We start from the raw sequence: 25,715 nt of genomic DNA on the forward strand, positions 1-25,715 counted from the left end.
TAATATAAAAAAAGTTCTGGCTGTTTTAGCGGAAATACGTTTCTCGAGGTTGGTGTTTTTGTAGTCCATCTTTTGTGTAGAATGACTAAAGTTTTGTTTGCTTTTTGTAGATTAAATTGTGTGACTCAGTTGGTGTTTTAACCATTATCTTATTAGCAATAGTTTCCATGGAAATGTAAGAAGTAGATAAAATGGCTCAATCAGGATTTGGAAGTGATTCAGTGATAACTACAGCAGCTTTTGGAAAAAGAAAGAGAGGTTGTGTTTGTAAAAATATTATTTTTTTTTATCATCGACAGGCTGAAGTAAACACGAGTCAAGGGTCCAGACCTGACTACACAGAGAAAAACTTCTATCAACTGGGTAAAAAAAAAAAAAAAAAAAAAAAAAATCTATATGCTCTGCAGCAGCAAGATCATTATTAATTTAACTTTTCTGCCAACTTGAATATTGCCAGATTGTGAGAGCGCTGCAAGTTACATGAGGTCCTGGGCTGCGAGCAAAAGCACCTGGAGCACATAGAAGGCTCGTTGTTTGACTTTCATTTTGCTTGTTTTGAATCTAAATGACGTTTTTTTTTTTTTTTTCTTGAAGTCTGGTACTTTATCAAGCAACTGATCAATACGGTGTGTCATCTGCCATTCAATAGGGTCAACAGGCTGTCCCTGTTGTTCCGACACCTGTCACCACGCCGTCGTCTTCCCCAGCCCCGTCTCGCTTTTTTTTTTTCTTTTCTTTTTTTTTTTATCCATCAAGACTGAAGTACCTCAAACCACTCTCCTCTCATTTCAGCAGGGCAGCCATCTCTCCCATCAGAGGGAGTTTAGAGGCCATTTTCAGTGCAATTAAATGTTAGCCCTTCTGCCTGCTGGTCATCTTTCCCACATGCTCCAGGGAGGTCGGCGCGCACACAGCTAATGGCCTCCCTTTAGCTTGGGTCCGGCCACCTGTTCTGTTTGCAGGCTGCAGTGATGCCACTTTCTGCAATCCTAACACTTTATAAACGAGCAATGTGCATTACGCTCAGCTCAGCAAACGTCTGTCAGCAAGTGTTTAACACATTGTTTGGTCTGATTAGAAAAAAAGTGACTCCACTCTGGAAGATTTCATTTATAGGGTTCCAGTGTTTTTTGCAAACACTAAAAAACTAAAAAGAAAAAGATTAAAAACACCGGCATCCTATTTAGCCTTTGAAAACAAATTGTGTCTGACACATTTTGCAGAAAACAGTTGATTTGTATTATATTTCTGGTATTGAGTTGAGGGAAGCATGTTTGAGAAAATACATTTTGAAAACTCCTCTTAGCCAACTGGTGAGACATGTCAGGGTTTGACTGAATGCAGCTGCAGGGTGCCAGTAAGAAAGTTTTACACTGTAGGTGACAAAGGATAAAGAAAACAAACTTGTGTTCTCGCTGCATCTATGGGCAGAAATTGTCTTGTCAATGGTTCTGAAGGAAACACCAGGATCCATGTTGTTTCTCAGAGATTAGGGCTAGATAAATAATATATGTATTCAAACAAACTCAGTTTGCTTGACTACATAATTTTTTTATTGTATTATCTAGCTATGAAAACCTTCCCCCAACCACAGTAGGGGGAAGGTTTTGCCCAGTGGTTAATATATTAAAGGTAGAAAAGGTATCCAAACATATCTGTTTGTGAAATTATGAACGATCCTTGTTTATATAATTGATTAACTGCCTTCAAGCATATATTTGGTTCAGTTTTGCCAGCCACATCCAGGTCTATTTACTGCTAGAGCTGTGTAATCATGCTATCATTAAACAGTTATTGTAGAATGTTGGACAGCAATTGCTCTGGAAAATATAAAACTATTGCAATTATATATTTTGTTGGTTGTGTTTTGCAATATCTAAAATCCTGTTTAACTTTATTTTGAAACATTACTAGATTTTTCTTTGCAGATTGTTTGAGGTGTAAATAATTCAGTAGTAGTTGGTAATGGGAAAGGAATATATAAGTTTATCCTTCTACTTATGGTTTTTGAACATGGAAGAAGAAAATATGACATGTAAGGATGTGATTTGTTTGTGTGATCGCGCTTGAAATAAACCTAAACCCAATAAATGAACCAGTCTGACAAAATGGAGTAGGATAAAAAACAAAAAGAATCTCAAAAAGCAAAACATGGTCTAAAAAATCTTAAGAAGAGATGAGAAACAAAGTCAAAGTCATCTATTAGTCAGGCAAGGGTTGGAAAGTTACTTCTAAAGCTTTGGAGAAAACGTGTGAACCTTCCCAGTATTGGCCAGCCAACCAAAGTTGCTTCAAAAGCGCATCAGCAACTCATCCAGAACAACATCGAAAGCACTGGAACACTCTTTGCCTCACTCAAGGTGGGTGTTCAAGACTCAACAACAATAATAATAATAATGTTAATAATAATAATAATAATAATAATAACAATAATAATAATAATAATTATAATAATAATAATAATAATAATAATAATAATAATAATAATAATAATAATAATAATAACAATAACAACAATATTAATAATAATAATAATAAAACACTGGGTAGAGGGGGCCTCCATTGGAGAGTCCCAGGGCGACTGCTGATCAAACAATACATAAAAGGCCCATCTCACATTTGCAAAAAGTTAAAAACAAAATTCTTAATAATCCCCAAGCCATTTCAGAATATTACTGCATGGAATGACAAAAAATATGTCTCTTTCTTGGAGGTATGCATCATATCTGTTGTAACCTCTGACAGCATTTCAGAATAAGAACATCACATTGCAATGTGGCTAGTCAGCTTGTCAAAGTCTGGACAAAAAATCAGATTGAGATCCTACGGCATAGCCCCAAGCAGGTCATTCATGCGAAAAACCCTCAAATGTAGTAGAATTAAAACAAGATTCAAAACAAGAGTAAACATGATAACAAAAGAGAAAGAAGGATTGTACTGTGTATTGTCTTGTCTCGTGAGCCGGAGGTTTTCTTCACACCCTAATATTGTCAAAGTCTCTTTATATTGTATTACCTTTTAGGGGAGAATCTAGCGTTCTCTAATACACTTAGTATTAATTAGACAAAATTAGTTATAGAGATTTTGCCCAACTATGTGTACTTCAACTTGAATGTCAGGCAGTGTAAGAATAATATCTGAGTCGACTAATTTCAGGTCAATCAAAGCAAAATGCTTTATTCCTCCTCATTATTTACTCCTTTTTCAGCCCGGAGAGCTGCCGTTTTTCTTTTCCTTTGTGTAAAGTCTGCACTTGTTGTTTTGTTTAAAAGGCTGCTGTGTAGCTCATCTTGGCCATCTGCGCCGCTTCTGATGGTACAGAAGCAGATGTGCTTTGTGTTTCGTAAATAATATAACATTTACACAGGACAAATGTGAAACTTGGGCATTTAGGGAGAAGTTAAAGTTCGACTTTATAACAGCGGTTCCATAAGCAGGGGTAAAAACAGATTTTTTTATGAAAAGCCTGTCTAATCAAGTATTGTGGGGTTAAAGTCTTTGGTTTGCATAAGCCTGTTATCTCCACATCGGAGAAAATGGGTGTTTTCGTTACAAAGAAAATGCTTGTAAAACACATTTAAGTAATTTTTTCTCCCAATTCACAATACACTTAAGTCAAAGTAGAGTTATTCATTAGAATGTATCCCTGCCATTCCAGCAATAAGATGTTTTGTAAAATCTTTGTGCTTGAGCATTACCATTATACAACCATGTCACATAGTTTCTCCCATTTTAAATATTTCTTCTTCTTTTTTTTGCTCTCTTGTCACTCTTACACATCAGCTTTAAATTTATGTCAAAAACAGCCACTGTAAATGCAAAAAGAAGTCAAATTAGAATTGTATTTATTACTGAAATGTCAGCAACTTGGTTTTGGACTAAATAGGTTGATCTTACTTTTCGCTGTGCCTATTTATATATTTTATATGTTGTCTTACATTTAAATAAATAATTTGTAAGTTATTTGAAGAGAGGACCAACAAGGAAAATGTCATGTTCAATCCAATGATCTCAAAGTGAAATATATCAATCATTTCAAACTTAATAGGCATTGACAAAAATAATCATGATTTTATTTTAATTTTTAATTAAGCTACACAATCTAAACATATTTTTTATTTTAACTGCGATTGATTTGTATGGATTGCAATTCTGAGCCTGTTTGGACCAGTTGATTTATAAAATATCAAAGATCATGAACTGTGATCAAACCTTAATGAGTCTGAACAACCTCCCACTGCAGCCCTACATATTACTCCATATTACTGTATTTACTGGAGTACTTTCAGAAAGCAAATAAGCTAGAGGTAAACTACTTATAGACGTGTATTCAACACAAACTATGTTAAACAGTATCGTTTGCCTACACCTGATTTTCTTCCCCACAACGGTTAATAGTCAAAATTGGTCAGCCTACAAGTAACCGGAGTTTTGGCAAGCTGGTGTCATTTGACCAAACCAGAGTGTAAAATAAAAATGATATGACAAAGTTTAAATCTGAATAATATAGTGTACAGAGTTAAAACTGGTACAGAAATCTTTGTATCAGTGCATGGAGTCAAGAAAAAGCATCTTCACCGAAACCTCAGCGCAACACAATACATGTATTAAATAAGTTCTGGGGTTCCTGCCATGGTGGGCTCCAATAATTTCATGAAGAAAGTCACCTGTTTATACATAAAAATTTACATAACAACTAAAATTGCTAAATTCTAGATTGCAAATGAATGAAAATAGCATGAACCAACTAGATTTGTTTCGGTAAGTGTTGATGAGCGTGCTTTACATCCTTTTTTATGATTTTCATCTTGTTAGACACTATACCTTGCACATGTTTAGGAGGAATTTATAATTTACAGGTGACAAATTGGCTAACGTGAAGCCCTCCCATCCAGACATGTACTGTTTTGTCCGGAATGTATAAATCTATTCTGACAATCAAAGTAAGAGACAGCTTTGCCCAACAATAAAGTCGGAATAAAGATGGCAGCGACAAATGCTTTGAAGCTTAATATGAATCACTTTTCTGTCTTGGGAAAGATAAATCATTTTTGGATATTCTCTGTGCTGAAGGGAGCATCAGATTACAGAGGTTACACACTCTCCGAGTCTCAGTGGTTCTTTTTTGACAACAGAAGCAGAGTTTATTACAGAACAGACGCTGAAACAAGGGGAAAAAAACAACAAGCTGGTCTAGGCACTAGGTTTAGTGACAGTAAAATAATTGCTTGGAGCCTTAAGCCAGCCCCTCAACTTACCTGACAAATTTAATCAATTTGAGTTGTACCCTGGAGAGGGACTCAATTCAGCACCTCTGTGAAACAGTGCTGTCAGACACACACACACACACACACACTTTGTTTTTCTAACCATATTAAGACATTGTATTGGGTTTCATTTATTTCAGTAACTCCAGTTGTGCCTAACCATGACCCTCGCACTAACCTTGATCGGAATAATTAGATACCTTGCTCGTAATCCCAACCCGTAAATCTAAACATGAAGTCCCACCGCAGCAGTACTGGGCTTTGGTCAGTCACCAAGACAATTCCAATCAAGCCAATACGTCATGTACCAATGAAGCGGGACCTAATTCTTTCCAAAATAAAACGTCAAGCGTTGTCTCTCAGCAGTTCAATTGAATGTCAAACAAGCTTGAAAGAAAGTTCATCATATCACTCCCTTGTAAGAGGCAGGTGGACGTCTTCTTTGATATTCACTCATATCAGAGAGGGCTTCTCGTTGCCAATATTTAGCAGAAATCAGTATGAATCTTATGATTATAATAAATCAGAATATCACTGAGAAAGTTGTTTAATTTGACAATTTGTGAAAACGAAACATGTCAAGGGAAGGATGAGACGCGTTTTGGATCTATAGACCACATCCATTCATCCTCCATGCAGTTTAAGTCAGCCCAGTCTGCTGACCAATCGAGCACAGTGATACCAGGGTCTTAAAAGCAGGTACTGGTACATTTAGCTGTGTGGGCAGCTGTCAAATGAAATCAGCATCACCACAAAGTTCATCAACAGAGAGAAGCATGAAGTGGTATGAAGTTTCACAGTAGAGCTGGGAGAAAGTTGTGCTGAGTTTGGCCTTGGCTATCCCCAATCTTCACAAGATGTTGAAACTTCAGACTAGCCCCGAAGCCACTTGAATTCTGTGCCTCTCCACACCATCTTTCTCTGAGACTTTGATATTCAAACTCTACTTTCATCTGTGGTTTCATTAAATCAACAGTTTAATTCAGGGGTTTCCATACCGGGGGTCGGGACCCCCTGGGGGGTCGCAAGACACCTCTTGGGGGTCGCAAAATTGTTTGATGCTGATGTGCCAAAATGATTTTATATTCTTTCATTTGTGAAGCCGGTATCAAAGTATAACTTTATGAGATGAACCTCTTGATTTTAACACATGAGCAAAGATGCAATGTTTTGTAAGAATTCTTATGAAAATGCCACATAACTCTCGTCATTCTATGGCCTTATTCTCGTAATATTATAACTTTATTCTCATAACCCTCCACCCCCATTCACAATGGCCAAAGTTGAGTAAATTTACATGTAAATTAGCAACTGGTTTGCTTTGGTGAATTATATGAGTTTTACTATTACTATTTACTATTGGCTTTTTAACAATGTATTTTACATAGGTAAGTATGCATACTTGGTGTATACTTAACTACGGTATCATGTTAATGTTCAAGTGTGTCAATGATATACAACAGCTCAGCAAACGTAAGCACATGGAAATGCTAGGGTGCATATATATATATATATATATATATGTGTGTGTGTGTGTGTGTGTGTGTGTGTGTGTGTGTAGACTTATTAGAAGGGGCTTAGTAACAGTAATTGTTGATGTCTTAATTCTATGGCTGTTTTTTTTCTTCTTCCTTGGTGTAATAATGTTTTCAGGCGTAACTCTTCTTCCTTTAAAACCTGTTTTTATTATCTTATCTACGCCAATACGACATACAGCATTTTTTGGCCAGAGGCTACTCATCCGCAATGCAAACATATAGATGTCCTGGTGGATCATTTTGCAACTTGTTGAATCACTATGCAAAGGCACTGATTATAAGGCTGAGTTTACCTACAACTCCACAGACAGAAGAAGCCTCTCAGAGAAGAGACAAAATGTTTCAACAACCAAGAACCTGTCCAGGGAATCTATATCATTTCTTCTTCTTTTTTGCAACCAACTAAAGTTTTACATCAAAACTCAGGATATTTAATGCATGCATTCCTTCTTCTCTTTCTGCCCCCTTTCTTGTCTCATTACTGAGAACAAAGGAAGTGTTAAAAAATATTTAAAAATATAAAAAAAAAAAAAAGTGATGGAGTAAGATTCAAACAATTGTAAGCATAACTACAATTTCTGTTGCTTGTTAGTTTTGGGACAATTTAAAAAAGGACATCTGGTATGCACCATTATGCTGTGGTGCAATATCATCATTCAACATTTTGCTGTTGTAAGGTATTATGGAGTTTAGATTTTAACAAATGGTTTCAGAAAAATGTCAAAAGTAACTAAAAGGGTAACAAAGGCAACTGTATAAAGAAAGAAAATAGAATAGCATTTTAAAGACTGGGTAAAGGAAGTCAATATAAAGTTGACTTTTATATAAATAACGGCTGCTGTTGGACTCTTCGCTCATGGTGTTAAAAGAACACATTTGATGGGGTATACTTTTCCATGCATGTACAGAAATGTGTGCATCTGTGTCATTTATGGTTACAGATTCCAAACCTATATGAACTTGTGTGCCCAGCTGAGGTGCTGAACCCTGCAAGCAGTTTACCAAGAGGGCTATAATGCACTGAAATAATGAGAGAATAAACATGAAACACATGAAAAAAAAAACACACAAAAGAAAAAATACTTCCATCTTTGCTAAACCACAAAAATAGTAAACAAAGTAAAGCAATATTGTTATACAAGTTTGTTTGTCTTAACTACCTTCAGACAGGACCATTTGAAAATTGCATTTGGTTTTTACTCTGGTTATCTTTATGTGATTTTAAAATTTAAAGTAAAAGCAGATCAACTCACTAATGTTTCTATTTCTTGGGACTGCTCTGTAAATAAGGGCTTATATTTCAATTGCCATTTCCTGATTTACGAAGATCAACACAGGTCAGCCTTACTGGAATGGCATGTTTCCTTGTTTCTCCGTCATGTAATGTTTAGGAATTGATGGGATTGTGTTAGTTTAAAAAAGCTAATCATCTTTAAAAAGCAAAGATTGAAATAAATTCACTATTAGAAATGCCAATCTGCGTCATGCCGGCAATCTCTTTGAAATAATATTCCCAACTGAATAAATGTACTCAGCTCAAAGGTTTGACTTTTCTCTAAATATTTTCAGTTTGAAAATTTGCTACCACTATAAAAAAGAAAACCATTAATTTAAAGCCTTGTTGCACATCTTTACCAGTGGTGCCAATAAATGTGGCCAGCACTTAAAGTTTAAAATCACTTCAGCAGCTTTATATATCAGATGTGTGGTGATTTTAAAAAACAAAACAAATGTAGACATACATCAATGTTATTATTATTATTTTTTAGAATTTTTCAAATTAGATTTGATCTATTTATTTATTTGCTCATTCAGTAAATATTCCGTATTCTTTGAAATGGGTTGTTTTTCACATTCTGGAGTGGGCCTACTTTATAGTATAACAGTAAAACAACAAGTATAATAGCGACAAAATATCTCAATGAAATACAGGTCAATTTCTCTTACTGTATGTAAGCAATGCAAAATGCAAAGGTCATTGTCCACAGTTAACTGAAAAGCAGATTCTGCTGATTCATTAGCCAAAACCCAAGTGCTGCCCTCTGTTTCACTGGTCCTCAGAGTGTACTTTTAGACTTACACAAGAGGCATAATTGGCCATTATGCAGACATACTGCATATCCCAGACCCATTTACATAGACCAACACAATGAAATGCAACAGCAGATCTGAAAAAGCCATTAGCATGCTAACTGAGATGTTACTGCTTATTATGTAAGGAGGGTACGGTGTCTTTGCTAATTTGCACTGGCATGAGCGTGCAGTTTCACTCCACAGAGTAACTTTATTCCCAGGGAATAGCAGCTTCTTATTAAAATCTAATTTTGTGCAGTTTTCTCCAAAGAGCAAGCATTTAATGATACAGGACTATGGGGTCTCTAATGAGCACGGGGCTACAAGATGTTTCACCGCAGATCTAATGCTCAGAGCTTTTATGGAACAAACTCATTCAGTTTTTCTCTAAGCTGCCCCAAAAGGCATCACACCATAACCTGGAGATGTGGTTTAATGTACACAACATATTTTTTTTTGCATTAAAAGTATAAGGTGAATACATTGACAAGTGTTTCAACCTTATAAAATTTTCGAAGAAATATTTCCTTACTCTGTTGGAATTTATACATAAGGTTTTACTTCAGTAATGCTATTTAAAAAGTGAAGGTGATATATTATCCATTTCACACAGAGTAATATATTTCAAGTGTTTGTTTCTGTTCATTTTGGTTTGATTATGGGTTCCAGCTAACAAAAACTCACTCAAAAATTCATTTTGTCAGAAAACTATTTTCCATAAGTCCAAGGTTACTGCGATTGATACAGAAATGTCATGTTGTTGTCATGTTATGGCTTACACATTAATGGAAAATAATTCTGACCTAACAGCCCAAAATGAGGGTAAACCACAAAAGGACATTTCTAATGAAGCTGGGTCATCATATAGTGCTGTATCCAGAATTATTATTGGATAGTTAAGTGGAAAGAAAAAAGTGGGGTGGAGAACTTTGCTGAAGCAAACACAGGTGACCGCAGTCTTGCAAGAAATGTGAAGCAAAGCCCTTTCACGAAAAAGCCCATGGCTAGAATCACAAAACGTGTGCATCCAAGTAATGTGCCATGAATGTAAGATTCCCTCAGTTTAACCCACTTCTGAACCAGAGACAATGTTGAATGCATCTTTCTTGGGGAAATAAAAAAAAGGCCAGGACAAATGTTGTTCAAAGTTCTGTATTTTTATTAGAGTAAATGTAGCATTTCATTAGTAAATTATGTCCCCAAAGTCTGGAGGAAGAGTGGAAAGGCACAGAACCAAAACTGATTTGAGCCCAGTGTGATGTTTCCACTGTCAGGGGTGATTTGGCAAGACAGGCTATCTGCTGGTGGAGGTTCGCTGTGTTTCATCAAGTCAAAGGCTCAGCCAACTGGTAATCTTAGAGCACTTCATGTTTCCCTGTGTTGACAAGCTTTATAGAGATGCTGAGTGTACTTTAGACTAGGACCTGGCACCTGCACGCACTGCCAGAAGTACCAATACTTTCTCTTAATTATTATGCACTGCAAAAAAGGGAGCTATAAGTATGTAGAATGTATTTCTCTTTGATTTGTTCTGCAAGTCAAAATGATCTATCAATGCAATAGGATTTTTGCAAACCTGACAAATTTTGAAGGCAAATACTGAACAGTGCTTCCATATAGTCTTCATTATGGCTTCATAAATTCGAATTGGTAAACTACAGTATAGTCTGAATATTTTAAAGCCTCTCAGAATTCTGACATGATTTCTAGAAAAATGCATTAATTTTTGATTGTTTGACCAATTAGGCTTTTTCAAGATCAGGAAGTCCAGAGTGAAACTAAGGAAGTATTTCTAAAATGAACTACAAATTGGAAACAAACTGTCCAAATTTTACCCATTTTCTCTGAAAATATTTAAAACAAATCAATATTTCAGCACCACATTGCCAAAATCAACCATGTGTTGTTTAAATAGAGATATTGTTTAAATATAAAGCAATTTTAGGAGGAAAAAACTGAAACAGTGAAATGGAGGTATGCACACTTTCCAGTTAGTAAACCTGAAGTGTGGAGTTTTTTTTGTTTTTTTTTTTTGGTCTTGCAGTCAGTATTCTGCACACAAGGATCTTGTATGGAATATAATTGGACTCATAATCTCCTAAAGAAGCAGATATGTTAAACTGCTCTTTAAGCACTTTATTAAATTATTATGAAGGACTAGGTACGAACCATATTTGCTCTTTTCTTTCCTTTTGTCATTAAAAAATGACAACACAGACATGTAAAATACAAAAAAATCCTTGGACGCCTTTACATGCATGCCTAATGATGCCATTTTACCTTGATGGTGACCTCATAACTTTAGACTAATAATTCAGACATCAAAAGCTAGTTTTATTGCAATGAGAGCCCTGGGTTAGATCAAAGGATATGCACATACGCTTGTAGATTACATGTTTCTGCTTTTTCTAATTAAATCAGCAGGACATGAACACTTGTGCTCCTGTTACAGGAACCGTTCCCTATTCTTCTAACTTGTGTTAATGAACCAGTTTTCTGTGTGACTACTTGGAATAAATCTATCTTCAGTAACTTCAACCTGCAACTGGGCATGCAGCTAAGCGGAGGAAATCCTAACTGGTCTGTACTGACAGATTCAGTCACTGCACCAATTTATCAATATGCAAGAGAAATATCTACAAGAATTGTAGATATTTCTCTGCCCTGACACCAAAATACTGACATTTGAATTTGGAGGTATGTTTATAATAACTGTCAACATGGGAGACCCAATTGTGTCCAGGTTTGCTGGTAGATGTTTCAATGTGTTATTTCAATACTTTAACCTAATACTCTTTACTCGTTATGCAATCTAATTTGAAAAGTGCACCAGTCCCTCCTGCAGGAAGATGCCTAAGTAACATGGTGCTGCCATACTCACAATTCACATGCTTTCCCATTGCAGGTGGTGGGAGACAGTAAAACCCTAGCAACAATGACAATACTCTTGAACAATGTCTCCCACCCCATCCATGAAGCTGCTGCAGAACTGTGACTGTTGCATTCTACAGTAGTTGCACAGAAGGGTGTTAGTGCAAAACTGTCCTGCCAGCAGCTGCAAGACTTTATAAGACCCACATAAGTGTTTGCATCCATGTCATTTGCAGTTTTTCTCCTTTATTTTAGTCTGTTGCTTTTTATGGGAAAATATACATGCATGTTTTGTAATTTCCTTTAATTACCTTACTCAGTTCCACATTTCTTTGAATCCGAAAATGCTATTTTTGTTACCTGTACTGTATTAATTTTGTATGTTGTAAGTTGAAATAGAAAACCATGCAGATTCAAACAAAGTGCTCAAAGATATTTGCTTGATATATATTTATTCCCTTTGTGTGAATCTACACGTTTCCAGTTGTTGGTACACCTACATTTCCCCAGGGACCACAAGGGAAATTTCTATTCTGTTCTGACTTCTGAAGACGATTGTCTTCTTCACAGGATTCATCCTGGGCACTGACCAACCAAATCGCTTGTGGTTGGTCAGTCATGTTTTGGCTCAAAGAAATTTGCTTGAATCCTTTAGAGAAAGAGGACTCACGTCTGATCATTAGCTCCTTTCTCTATGATGTTTGTATTTCTAGGAGGAGAAGTTTATCATCTGGCATGAAAATGTTTCAGAATGACATGTAGGAAATTGAATGCATCGTAAGTTAATCCTCCAGCATAGGGTTGACAAAAGCCAACAAATCACCCTGAAAGTCTTATTTTGTGTCAAAGGTGCTTTGATATCACTAAAACTAATATTCCTGTTTACTGTCACTCGTTTCAATTGCCTCTCACATCAGTGGATTTCTTTGTCTGAATACTGACTACTGAAAAATTGTTTATTTTTTTGTTTTGTTTTTTGCCTCACTTTATAAAAACCTAATTTCATTAAATTGTACATTGGTAACTGATACTCGTTCATGTTTCTATTTTATTAACTATAACAGCACAGCTGGCAGAAAAGGAAATCCACTCCTAGCTATTTTTTGATAAGAAGAAAATTCTGCTGCACAGTCCGGCCTTCAGTGTAGGTGACTGTAGTTAAATAACTCTGCCATGTAAAAGTGGTGGCAATGCTTCTTAAATCATGTTTTCTTGAGCTACTGTGAAATATTTTAGACTGCAAATGTTTAAAGTGCTATAAGTCCTGGGTTTCTTTAAATCAAGGTTACAAAACTATTTGTTTACAGTTGTCTTTTAATGTTAATGTTAAAACTCAAACTTAATTAGATTCTGTAGTCCAACGTATCTTAACATGGTGATACAATTCCACTGCAATGTACTTTCCTATGCATGTTTTCTTTTCTTATGTTCTGTTCATGTACAGCACTTTGAATTGTCTTGTTACTAAAACACATTTTACAAATACAGTATACTTGCCCTGTGTCGTCTATAAATCTGCTTTGAAACAGGCATTGCTGTGGGAAGACACTGAATGCTTTCTTCTGCAAATAAGAAAGTTACTGCCCATACCAGACAACAGACCTCTTTAAATAAATAAATGCATCAAAAAGGTCCAACTGGAAGTCTAGCTTAACCATCTTCACAGTAATCCAGATAATGGTTAGACAAAGCACTTTAATTAGCAATTAGTTGAAGAATATGGCTGCTGGGGTCGCATGTTATTTCTAAATTCCATAAAATGCTAATTCAAACCTGAATCTTCATTAAGACTTTTTTGTGAACCATCTGTCCTTTGTGGGAAGTTTTGAAAGCCATATGTTTAATTTTAGCATGCTGTATATCTGCATCATGTGCTTCTGGCCAACCGAGACAACATCCGCTTCCAATTGGGAGAATCTGATATGGAAATTTCTTTGCATTAACGGAACAATTTTATGTCAATTTGGGGAGCAAACGGCTTTTGAAATGGCATGAAAAGAGCTGATTTGATTGGCTGCAGCACATTCCAGCCACCGACGCAATCTGCAAGGATGTATTCCCAATCAAGCCCCGTTTCCGAGCTCCAGCGAAGGTGCCAACTGTGTCACAGGTGCCCGCTTCTGGATGCGCATAAGTGGCCGCATCCTGTGCAACCTGCACAGCTGGGAGCACCGTGAAACCATGCGCTGCTAATTCATCTTCCCTTCCCAACCAGCACGGTGGGACAGGAAACCTAACAGGAAATGCAAGAGGTTTCCTCCAATCTGTCTGAACTGCGTAATTGCTGAAATATAATTACTTTACTTTGAGTGTTTGTCTCCTCAACAGCTCCCTCGACCTGAGAAATTGTCCGTTTCTGGCGTGCGGCATGATTAAATTCCCAGCATTTTCCCAATTTTCAACAAAAACAGCCTCGGCTTTTCTTTCAAAAAAAAAAAAAAGATAAAACAGAAGCTTTATAAGCGCTCAGGGATGTTCTGCCACCCGTGATAATCCTGTGTAATTCCCAGCAATTTCCCATTTTGAGAATGCTGCACAATTAAAAGCAATGTGTGGCAGTAAAATTACCACAAATCAGTCGTTGTGACATCCCACATTAAGCATCATCAGTTTTTCCTTCCTTTTTGCTGGATGCTATTATTACATGTAGTGCAGATCTACAGCTGTAAAACAGGATCTGTGTGACCGCATGTCACGAAGAAATGACATCCCTATGGCACCTACCGGAACTGTTGTCCATGCTGGAAGTTGACATATTGTTAGCCATCTGTGCAGGTGAAGGGAAACTGAAGGTCATGCTGGTGGAGTTGTAGTTAGGCTGCTTCCCACACAGCAGCATGTTAACACTTCCAAACATGTCCTCTATAAAATTCAGGGACTCCGCTGCCTTAAAGTTCACCGAGTTCTGCAGCCTGACCACCTGTGTTATTAGATGTTAACAAGAACAAAAAAATATGTATATATTTTTTACTTTTCATTCGTATAATCTGGGATTCATTTAGATTGTGCACAAGTGTGAACGTTATTCTCGCTTACACTCTCGATCAGTGGTAGCGCGTCTGCAGTGGTTTTCCTCATTAGTGCCTCTGTGTCGATTGAGTTCAGAGCTGAAGGGAGCTTAAGGGATAATTGAAACAGTTTGATCAGAAATGAACCACAGAGGGGAAAAAAAGGTACTGTAAAATGATCAACAGATTATATTCAACAAGTCAAGTCACAAATTCTACAATGCCTGGAACAAAGTACAGGTCTCTTGTACCTGTTTACCATTTTTCATGTCACAACCACAAACATTTAATGTGTTTTATTGGGATGTGTTGTGACAAACTATTCCAAAGTGGGGGATAATTGTGTGGAAAGTAAAAGGTGCATTGCTTTCAAAATGTTCAAAAAGTAGTAAATAGTAAGGTAGTAAGATAAACATATGCAAAAAAAAAAACAGTATCCTACATTTGCCTTCAGCAGCCTTTACACTAATATTCCTAAATAAAGTTCAATGCAAATTATCTTCAAAAAAATACCTAATTAGTACATTGGGGTGGACTGGTTTGTATATATTTTTTTAATGTTTAGTTAACCTTCATTTATACAGGTTGTCTCTTTGAAATCAAAGATCTCAATGCAAGAGCGACCTGTTTTTACAAAACAAAAAAAGGTTACAAACGATGTAGCAATACGGAAAACTAAAACATACAACTCGAGTTAAATAAGTAAAATGAATTTTTCTTAAAATGAATTCCACTTGTCGAAGGGGAACCAACATGGATTTTTCATTTTAATTACTTTAATCCCTCTGTCAGACTTTCACAGAACATGTGAATTTATATAGATTTGTTAGAGAACATTAGAGAACGTGAGAGAAACAGCGTCAGGAAGACCAAGGAACACAGCAGATAGCTCATGGAGAAAGTTGTGGAAAAGTTTAAATGCCAGTTAGGTTAGAAACAATGAATCTCTCAATGAGTTTGCAGGTTATCACTTGAGAATAAAAAAAAAGAAAAAGAAAAACATGCCGCTTCTGAAAACGTACCAAAACACGGCTGCCCATGTAAGCGGACAGGTCGGGCAAGGAGAGCTGCAGAGATCCACAGGACAGGCAGGCAAATCTGCAACAGGGTATCTATTTGGTGTGGACACCTGGGCTTCTGGAAAAGTGTGTGGCAGAAACCTAACACCAGGAATACACCTTCCCCATCATGAAAAGGGGAAGTGGCAGAACCATGCTGTGGAGAGGTGTGTTTTCATCAGGGAAAGGGTAGCTGACCAGAGCTGAAGAGAAACTCAATGGAGGCTGCAAACTTGAGAGTGGGGCAGACGTTCAACTTTCAGCAGGACAGCAGGCCTGAACATGTAGCCAGGACTCAAATGGAGTGATTTAGATGGTCATTGGAATGTCCTAGTTAAAGTCCACATTTAAATCCTATTGAGAATATCTGGTAAGACTTAATATTTGAAGTCACTCTTTCCAACTGTGCTGAGTTTGAGCCATTTTGCAAAGAGGAATGAGTAAAATTGTGGCATCTAGATGTGCAAAGCTAGTAGAAACAAACCCCAAATAAATTGTTGCACTGTACTGTTGTATTTACAGTGAACAGTGAAAACACAACACAGATTTATATTTGTATATATATATATATATATATATATATATATATATATATATATATATATATATATATATATATATATATATATATATATATGTAATTGTAATTACATATATATATCTAACAGGACTTGTCCTGTTAGATCTCAGTGCTGCGTTTGATACAGTTGATCACAATATTCTCCTACAAAGACTTGAACATACTGTAGGGATTAAGGGGAAAGCATTAGGCTGGTTTAAATCTTATCTGTCAGACAGATTCCAATTTGTTCATGTTAATAATAAATCTTCCTCAAACTCTAGGGTCACCTGTGGAGTACCACAGGGTTCAGTCCTTGGACCAATTCTCTTTACTATATATATGCTTCCGATAGGCAAAATTATCAGACAGCATGGGATTAATTTCCACTGTTATGCTGATGATACTCAGCTATATTTATCCATAAATCCTGATGAATCCAATCAATTACTTCGACTGCAGTCATGTCTTGATGACATCAAAAGCTGGATGACTTTAAATTTCCTGCATCTAAATTCTGACAAGACCGAAGTTTTAATCTTTGGGCCAGAGTCCTCAAAAAATAAACTTCTTAACCAATCACTTAGTCTGGGTGGCATTAACCTGGCCTCTGGTAATAAAGTAAAAAATCTTGGTGTTATTTTTGACCAAGACATGTCATTTAAATCCCATATTAAACAGGTTTCCAGAGTTTCCTTTTTTCACCTCCGGAATATCGCCAAAATTAGAAACATTCTGTCCAGGAGTGATGCTGAAAAACTGGTCCATGCATTTGTTACTTCAAGGCTGGACTATTGTAATTCTTTACTATCAGGAAGTCCACAAAATGCAGTTCAAAGCCTTCAGCTGATCCAAAATGCTGCAGCAAGAGTTCTGATGAAAATCAACAAGAGGGATCATATTTCTCCAATTTTAGCTTCCCTTCATTGGCTTCCTGTTAAATCAAGAATAGAATTTAAAATTCTTCTTCTAACGTATAAAGCCCTTAATAATCAAGCTCCATCATATATCAGAGCTCTGATTACCCCGTATGTTCCTAACAGAGCACTTCGCTCTCAGACTGCAGGTCTGCTGGTGGTTCCTAGAGTCTCTAAAAGTAGAATGGGAGGCAGATCCTTTAGCTATCAGGCTCCTCTCCTGTGGAACCAACTCCCAGTTTTGGTCCGTGAGGCAGACACCCTGTCTACTTTTAAGACTAGGCTTAAAACTTTTCTTTTTGACAAAAATTATAACTAGTGACTCATGTTACTCTCAGCTACCTTTATAGTTTTACTGCTATAGGCTTAGGTTACTGGAGTATATCAGGATCTAATTTTCTCACTATATTGAGTTCTACTGTTCTTCAATTATGCATTATGTGTTGTCATTTCTGCTTTAACTTTCTGTTCTCTCTCTTTTCTCTTCATAGTAGGTACACCTGGTCTGGCGTTCTGTTAACTGTGACATCATCCAGAGAAGACGGCTCACCTGCTACTACCATCTAATGTAGAACAGATTACTAGATCAATGTGTGCTTCTGTGCTTTTTTGTTTCTCTTGTTGTGTCTCTGTTCTGTCTTCTGTAACCCCAGTCGGTCGAGGCAGATGACCGTTCATACTGAGCCCGGTTCTGCCGGAGGTTTTTTTTCCCGTTAATGGGTGGTTTTTCTTCCCACTGTCGCTTCATGCTTGCTCAGTATGAGGGATTGCAGCAAAGCCATGTACAATGCAGATGACTCTTCCTGTGGCTCTACGGTTCCCCAGGAGTGAATGCTGCTTGTCGGGACTTTGATGCAATCAACTGGTTTCCTTATATAGGAAATTTTTGACCAATCTGTATAATCTGACCCAATCTGTATAATATGATTGAACTTGACTTTGTAAAGTGCCTTGAGATGACATGTTTCATGATTTGGCGCTATATAAATAAAATTGAATTGAATTGAATTAATTGTGCAATTTACATAATTGTGCACCAATTTCCTTCCACTTCACAAATATTTCTATCTTCTGTTAGTCTGTGTCATGAATTTCCCCAAAAATACAATGAAGTGGTAGCAATGTGAAGTGGGGGAAAAAAGAAAAAAACACGCTCTGATGCCGAATCCCTTTTCATCTCTTCCCCCACTTCACCCTCCCCCCTTGTTTTTTTTCCATCTTTCACAGCAGGGGTTCAAAATCTTACAGTTCTCTGTCATAAAAGTGGAGGGCGAAGGCGTAGCTCTATCTAAAATTTTTAACAAAAAATTTCAGGGGCGCACTCATCTGCAGGCAAATAAGCTCTCAGATGTGTTTTCTTGATTAAAGAATATTTTCTTTGGCACAAAAAAACTTGCTCTAAAGTCCATGTCAGGCGATTTGATTGTCCTTAGCAAGCATTAAAATAGCAACAACTGCTTAATATTTCTCTCCACTATTACAACGGGTAGTTATAGGTAAACCAATGCATCATGCTTTATATAATTGCAAATTAGATTAACATACTGAATTAGATTTTTTTTGTACATACAATGAACTTTTGAAAACCAATCACCTATTGGCTGCTTAAAGGATAATCCCATTTCAAAGCAGAATATTTTATTAACTTTTATTTGTAAATTTGAATTCAGTCCCAAGGTGCATAGAGGGTAATACCATTCAACATAAATGGCTTGGTAAGGTGATAAACAATAATTTATTGCTACAACAGCATTAACCTATGAGTGTTTTGGGTTATAATGTGTTTTTTCACAGCATCTGGTTGATATGAATCTACCTAAAATATGTACTTTCAGTTATTGATTAGCAGTATTTGAGCACCGTAACGAGCGAAGAAAAGTATGAACACACGTGACAAAAAGGTCAATTTCTGTTTGGCCCAGATTAAAATGGGTACACACAGGCAACACGGAACTCAAGTATTACGGATGGGTTTTGATCCTCAAAGATCAACATGAGAGCAACATGAAAATAGCTAACCGCTTAAACATGCTCAAATTTACAGTTAAGGCAATAATTAAAACAAGAAGCTGTTTTTTTTGTGTTTTCTTTAGTATGTGGCATTAAGGCTTTTTGTCCAGGGGACCACTGCGTCAGAAGGTAGCACAATGATTTTTTAGATAACTTATACTACAAAAAACAGTTATCAGCTGGCTCTCGTCCATGTTTTCTGTTGCTTACAGCTATGCCCAGGTAGTGTAACGGGTTTAGCTAGATAATAAGGCTTGCTAAAAAGAGGGAGGTACATCCTGGACAGGTATAGTTGGATAAAGCACTTGTCCGTCATCTTTACTGATGTACTACTTTAACCGCTTACATTGAAACCAACACCGAAACCATCGTTTGCCCTAACAAAAGCCTTCAAAGCTGTTCTCTGGTGTTCTTTAAAGAATTATTATTCAGTAGATTGGACAACACTGATGAAATAGGAGCATCATTATTACCGGGTGTCCAGATTGCATTATTAAGACAGGTGGAAAACCTGGCCTGAATCATTATGCACTGATTATAGATTCCTCTTCTAATGTATAACATATTAGTGAAAACAGCAAAATCGGGAGTTTTGCTTCTTTTAATGATGCAGAAATCAGTGCATGCCAAGGATGGCATTCATGCAAAAATGATAACTGATTAAACTGCTTGAAACAACATGAAATATGGCAATCACTGCTGAATGAGAGTCTTTGTTGCTACCATACCCAGTACGTTTTCATCATAAGATTATTCTACTGCAGTAAAATATGATTTTAAAGGCTAGGTGGCATCTTTATTAGGATACATTGGTATATATGGGAGGTACTAGTTTGTTTCTGGTCACCTTAATGTTACAATTATAACTTAAGTTTCAGTATTTTTCAAAGACCATTGTATTAGAATTGCACTCTTACTACTTGGTGTTCTTGTGACATTCTGAGAGCCCACACTATGAATGTGATCAGGGAAAATAAATGGCACGCCCTTTCGACCACTGTCACTTTCATGCATCAAGTGTCGATGGTAGCCTTTATTAAGAGCGCTCGCTTTGTCTTTGGTGGTTTGACTCCTGAAGCAAAGAGATGAATGTAGAACAAGGGTGAGGAAAGTTTGCTGCATGAAGATTTCATGTCCGGATAATGCCTAAAGGACATTCATGAGCACAAATTGTAGGGGGAAACCAAAATTAAACCCCTTTGTAAACACTGTTCAAACAATAGCCTAAACTTCTTTTTAAATAGAGAGGCTATTGAGATTCATTGTTAACTAGAGAAGGAAATTAAGAGGATGTAATTCACTGGAGTCTCCTAATTTTGAGCAAGACAGCCCTAAATCACCCGTTAATGATGGGTGGACGAGGAGTCCAATTAAGGGGTACATTAAGTCAGTAACTTCTCAAATCAGAATTGCTTTCTGGTTGTAAACTCCACTATTTGCAAGCTTTTGTTTTAATGCGAGAACCAGAATGATATATGATGCCTTGGAAAAAAAAAAAAATATCTCCTGAGCCTTTTCCACATTGTGTCACAAATACAACCACAAACCTCTCTGCATTTTATTTTGAATTCACGTAATTGACCAACCCAAAGAAGGCTACTGTACAGTGTTAAAGTCATTTTGCACAAATCTCAATCTGTTGAGTGAAGTTTGTATCTAGGGCCCCTGAGCACACATGTTGTAGAGTAAAATTCTGTTGCAATCACAGCTGCAAGTCTTTTGATGGTATGGCTCTACCTGATTTGTGCATGAAGACACAAAGATGCTTTTCCTTTTTTTGGGGGGCCCAAATAGCTCAAATTCATTTTGGATGGAGAACGTCAGTTTCCAAGTCTTGTCAGCAATTCTCTGAGTTTTGAATTGACTGGGCAATTCTAACCCTTTGTGTGGTGTCTATTTTTCATTAGTCAAGGGACACTGCCCTACAGGCTTTAAATTGTTCCCTTGTTCAATACACCCAAATCAAAATGTTGGTTAATTATCAGCCCTTTGCAGAGCTTGGCAAAGATGGGCTGAGGATGTGTGTTAGGACATTCAGGAGCCCAGCACTGGAGGACTGGAGTTGGACACCCCTGGATTAACCCGTTTTAATGTAGCTCTGGCTGTGCGTTTGGTATCGTTCTCCCTCAGTAAGGTGAGTCTCAACTGAACACGATTTGCTGAAGAAAGCCCAATGCAGGATACTGCCACCATCGTGTTTCTTCTTCCAGTCTTTGTTGTGTCCCCTACATGACTCATGGCAAACTTTGAAAATGACTTCTCCTTGCTGTCTTTCACAAACAGCTTTTGTTTTTTTGGCCACTTTCCCTGAAAGGTCAAATTCATGGTGTGCAGGACTAAAGGTTGTTCTGTTTACAGACTGTCCCACCTGAGCCTTGGGTATCCGCAGCTGCTTTAGGGTCACCACCGGTCTCTGGGGTGCTTCTCGGATTAACGCTCTCTTTGCCTGTCCTGTCAGTGTAAGTGAATGGACATTTGACAGATTTTCCAGTTGTTTTACATCTTAATTTTCAGATGATGAATTAAAGAGTGCTTTGTGAGAAGATGAATTTTTATAACCAAATCATGCTGTGTTCATTGGTCTTTGTGATGCCGTTTGTTCAGTAATGTTCTTATACAATCCTATGAGGCCTTGACAGAACAGCTGCATTTATACTGAGATAAAATTACACATGAATGGAGTCTGTAAATGGAGTCTGTTTGCTAATGTAAGTTATTTTTAGGTTACTTTATCTACATATATCACAGTAGAGGGGGGTTCAATACACATGCATGCCAAAATTTGTATTTTTTTGAAGATAGGGGGACAGGTGGGGGGAGAAAGCCATGTGTCCACCTCACAGTTGACCCACTTCGTTTTGGACTTTCTCATACAATCCCAATAAAATACGTTGATGTTTAGGTTTGCAACTTAACAGAACGTTAAAAAGGTCAAGAGATTTCAATGTCAACTATTGTTTCTAAATGGAGACCCACGTAATATCCAAAATATCTGTGTAGCCTACAAAAACGCAGGAGATTCTGACACTAATGAAGTACAATCTTTGTTGTTATGTGTTTTTTGTTTGTTTTTTCTTGATCAGCCAAAAATAAAGTAGGCCTACTGAAATTCATCCACACAGAAAAGGTGTGAAAAGTACATCAACCTCAGTTTATTGAGTCTGACTCCTTCCCTTGTCTTTTTGTTTGTGCTGTTGTTGTTATCACAATCACTCAGCAATGTCAAGCTTTAAGTGTGAAGGCACTGATGTTCCCTCCCATCTATCTGCTTGAGGCGCTCAAGAGCTTTTCCACCATATCTTGTCCGGGCCTTACTTTTTTATGTGTCCGAAAATGCCTGCAGGCTTAAATTGTTCAAAAAGCCCCCCCTCCCAACTTCCTGCCTTATCACTTATTTATTGGATTTTCTGTCCCATATATTTTCCCTCACAGATAAAGTCAAAGAAAAGTGCAGCCTCTCATTATGCCCAAAGGAACCTGAGGCAGATCTTTAAAATATCATAGGAGATCATTGTCTTTAATGAGTCCCTCTTATGTGATTGCAAACATTGAATAAAAGTGCAAAACAAGAATAGGCTCAGACATGGAGAATTTGTGAAGATATACATCAACACCTATAATACTAAAGTGATAAGGTGTTGACAGGCCTTTTGTAGTAATGTTTAACCTAACTCTTCTTCCTAACTCAAATTCACAGAGCCGTATATATTAGCCAGACAGACGAACACTCAGACATTAACCTTTTCATCAATAATGCTGCTCTATATAGATTTCCTTTAATGTTACAAATTTCCCTGAGAAATTTCAATGAAGTTCAACATATTTCATGTGGATTAATTTAAAAGAAAAACACAACGTAGCCCTTAAGTGAAATGGAAAGCAAAGATTTAGCCTAAAAAGTTCTTTACAAAATACAGTGTTTGGTGTTTAAACATGAATCGATACCCTTTGTTGCAACAGTTTTTAGGCCCACCACTTGCTGCAGTTACAGTTGTGAGTCTTTTGCGGTATGTAAAGATGGGAATTACTGCTCTTTCACCAGAGCGGGATCTTATGACAAGGCTCTCTAAAAAGAGGCTTTTGTCTTCCAAATAGCTCCTAACATGTTTTGTTGCTAACAATAATTTCAGCATGAATGAACTTTGAGGTAGCAACATGACAATATCTGAACAAGGTAGAGAGTGAATAATTGTTAAAAGCACTATAAATCAGCTTGCAGAAGAGAGACCAGGGGAGAGAACTAAATTGTCAAATTAGGAAAAGGGCCTTTTGTAACTTCTGTGCTCTCTGACCACAATATGTGTAAGTACAGCGAATATAAGCCCAGATATCTTTAATTGGAGGTTTTTGTCTCTTGATGTGCCTAAGTATGATCCATTAATCCAACTCAAGCAACAACCAGGGCCTTTAAACAGACGCTAAACGAAAAAAAAAAAAAAAAAAAACTTTAATGGACCAAAGATCATTCAGTCACAATTTCTGTCTTGCTTCTGACAGCAAAATGGGGATAATGAGAAGCAAAGCCACTTTACTGAAAACCTGGTCATTTTTAACACTGTGAGACACAAAATGCAAATATGCTGATAAGTTGTCAGAGCGCTGGTACAAACGCTGATAGCCAATTGATTGGTTGATGGTCAAAACCTACCGACATTTTAACAACCGTTTTAGACAACTTTTGTTCATATCCAAGATTTGCTCCCAATTTTCAGGGTGGTGACCTATGGACGTAAACTGATTCAGCTTTAACCTTTGTGCACCAAACAGGTTTACTGACAACAATACACAGCATTTTTGTTCAACTCAAAAAAACTTGTTCTTCCATGATAACTGCCAGGTATTCAAATTTATCAGAAGCAAAACAAATCAAACAGATTCAACCTGAAAATGTCACATCAAGGAACAATGATGAACTCATTGCTTACAAAGGTCATCCCCGCGTGTCAAATAGGGACACGGGATAAGGGTTGTAACACAAGAACCCTTCACTTTTACTCCACACGAATCTTGTGATCATGAGGAAACAATGCCCCCAAAATCGTTTTATGCATCTTGGTTTTGTTGTGTTTGTTTCCCTCTAACATAACAGTCATCTTGTGATGAAAATAGTATAAATGTTAATGAGAGCTGCAGCCATCTTTGGTGTCTTTTTGCAGGCAACACTTGTCAGAAAATGTTTAATAGTTATTTCATTGTTTATTAGATAACTTATACTTCAAAAAACAGTTATCAGCTGGCTCTTGTCCGAGTTTTCTATTGCTTACGGCTATGCCCAGGTAGTGTAACGGGTTTAGCTAGTTGATAAGGCTTGCTAAAAAGAAGGGGGTACATCCTGGACAGGTATAGTTGGATAAAGCACTTGTCCGTCATCTTTACTGATGTGCTACTTTAACCGCTCACATTGAAACCAACACCGAAACCATCGTTTGCACTAACAAAAGCCTTCAGAGCTGTTCTCTGGTGTTCTTTAAAGAATTAATATTCAGTAGATTGGACAACACTGATGAAACAGGACCATTTGTGGAAAGTGTAACTTTCCACAAAAAAAAATCATGGTTTGATACGTATCCTGGTTTTAAATTGATGGTTTGGTGAAATCTTGGTATGCTTTAGAAAGAAAATTGGATAAAATTGTTTTGCTATTTTTGCTTTTGCAAAAAAAAAAAAAAAAATCAAAAAAAAAAAATCAGTTTCTAGTATTTGATTTTACTATTGGCAAAAACTTTAGAAAGTTTAAAACAGAATGGAGATTTGGTTTGATTATTTTCTCCAATAATCAAAGTAGTTTATGTATAGCCTAAGCATGAAAAAAAAAAAAAACAATATACTAGGGCTGGGTGATATAAATCAACTATAATATGTTTAGGATATTTAGGATGAAAACCGATATGCAATTTGTCCCAATATGGTTTTTTTTTTCTCTTCATACAGTAATTATAAGAAGGTATCTCCCCTAATATCTCAAAGGCAATTTTTATAACAAACAGCTGTAGACAAATATGAGCCAAAACATAACCTACTGGAATACATAAAAGTATAATAAAAAAGTATAATGATAAAGCAACATAGACCATCTCGATATAAATTATATCATCTCATTTTATATCTTTTTAAAACAAATCTCAATATTTTCTAAATCACGATATATTGCGCAGCCCTATGTTTTACAACATTTTAATCCTCCGAAACAGTCAGTGTTGATGTATGACTTATTATGAGAAAAATACCATATTTGAGAGTAAAACATGTTTAAATCACTTTGATGTTATTTTGACATCTAGACAACCTAGTATAGTAGCTGTACATGAATGCAGCATGTGCAGCTGTTGGGACAATCCGCTCTCATCAACAGGGATTCATCCACCTTGGATTTAATACAATGTATGACGTTTGGGCTGATTTGGTGCTAGAAGT

At 36.8% G+C, this 25,715-nt stretch overlaps 1 protein-coding gene across 1 annotated transcript in view; it reads right to left on the reverse strand.

Moving 5' to 3' along the window:
• The window catches only part of LOC105937282 (phospholipid-transporting ATPase ABCA1), a 259,683-nt gene that overhangs the window by 219,962 nt on the left and 14,006 nt on the right, over nt 1–25,715 (reverse strand). The window contains exons 7-8 of the mRNA XM_036146479.1: nt 14,786–14,866; nt 14,474–14,669 (exon numbers count right to left, since the gene is read on the reverse strand). Of these exons, the coding sequence (XP_036002372.1) occupies nt 14,474–14,669; nt 14,786–14,866 (277 nt within the window). The remainder of the gene's footprint in view (nt 1–14,473; nt 14,670–14,785; nt 14,867–25,715) is intronic.

This window comes from Fundulus heteroclitus, chromosome 14, assembly GCF_011125445.2.
Source record: "Fundulus heteroclitus isolate FHET01 chromosome 14, MU-UCD_Fhet_4.1, whole genome shotgun sequence".
Classification (NCBI taxonomy): Eukaryota; Metazoa; Chordata; class Actinopteri; order Cyprinodontiformes; family Fundulidae; genus Fundulus; species Fundulus heteroclitus.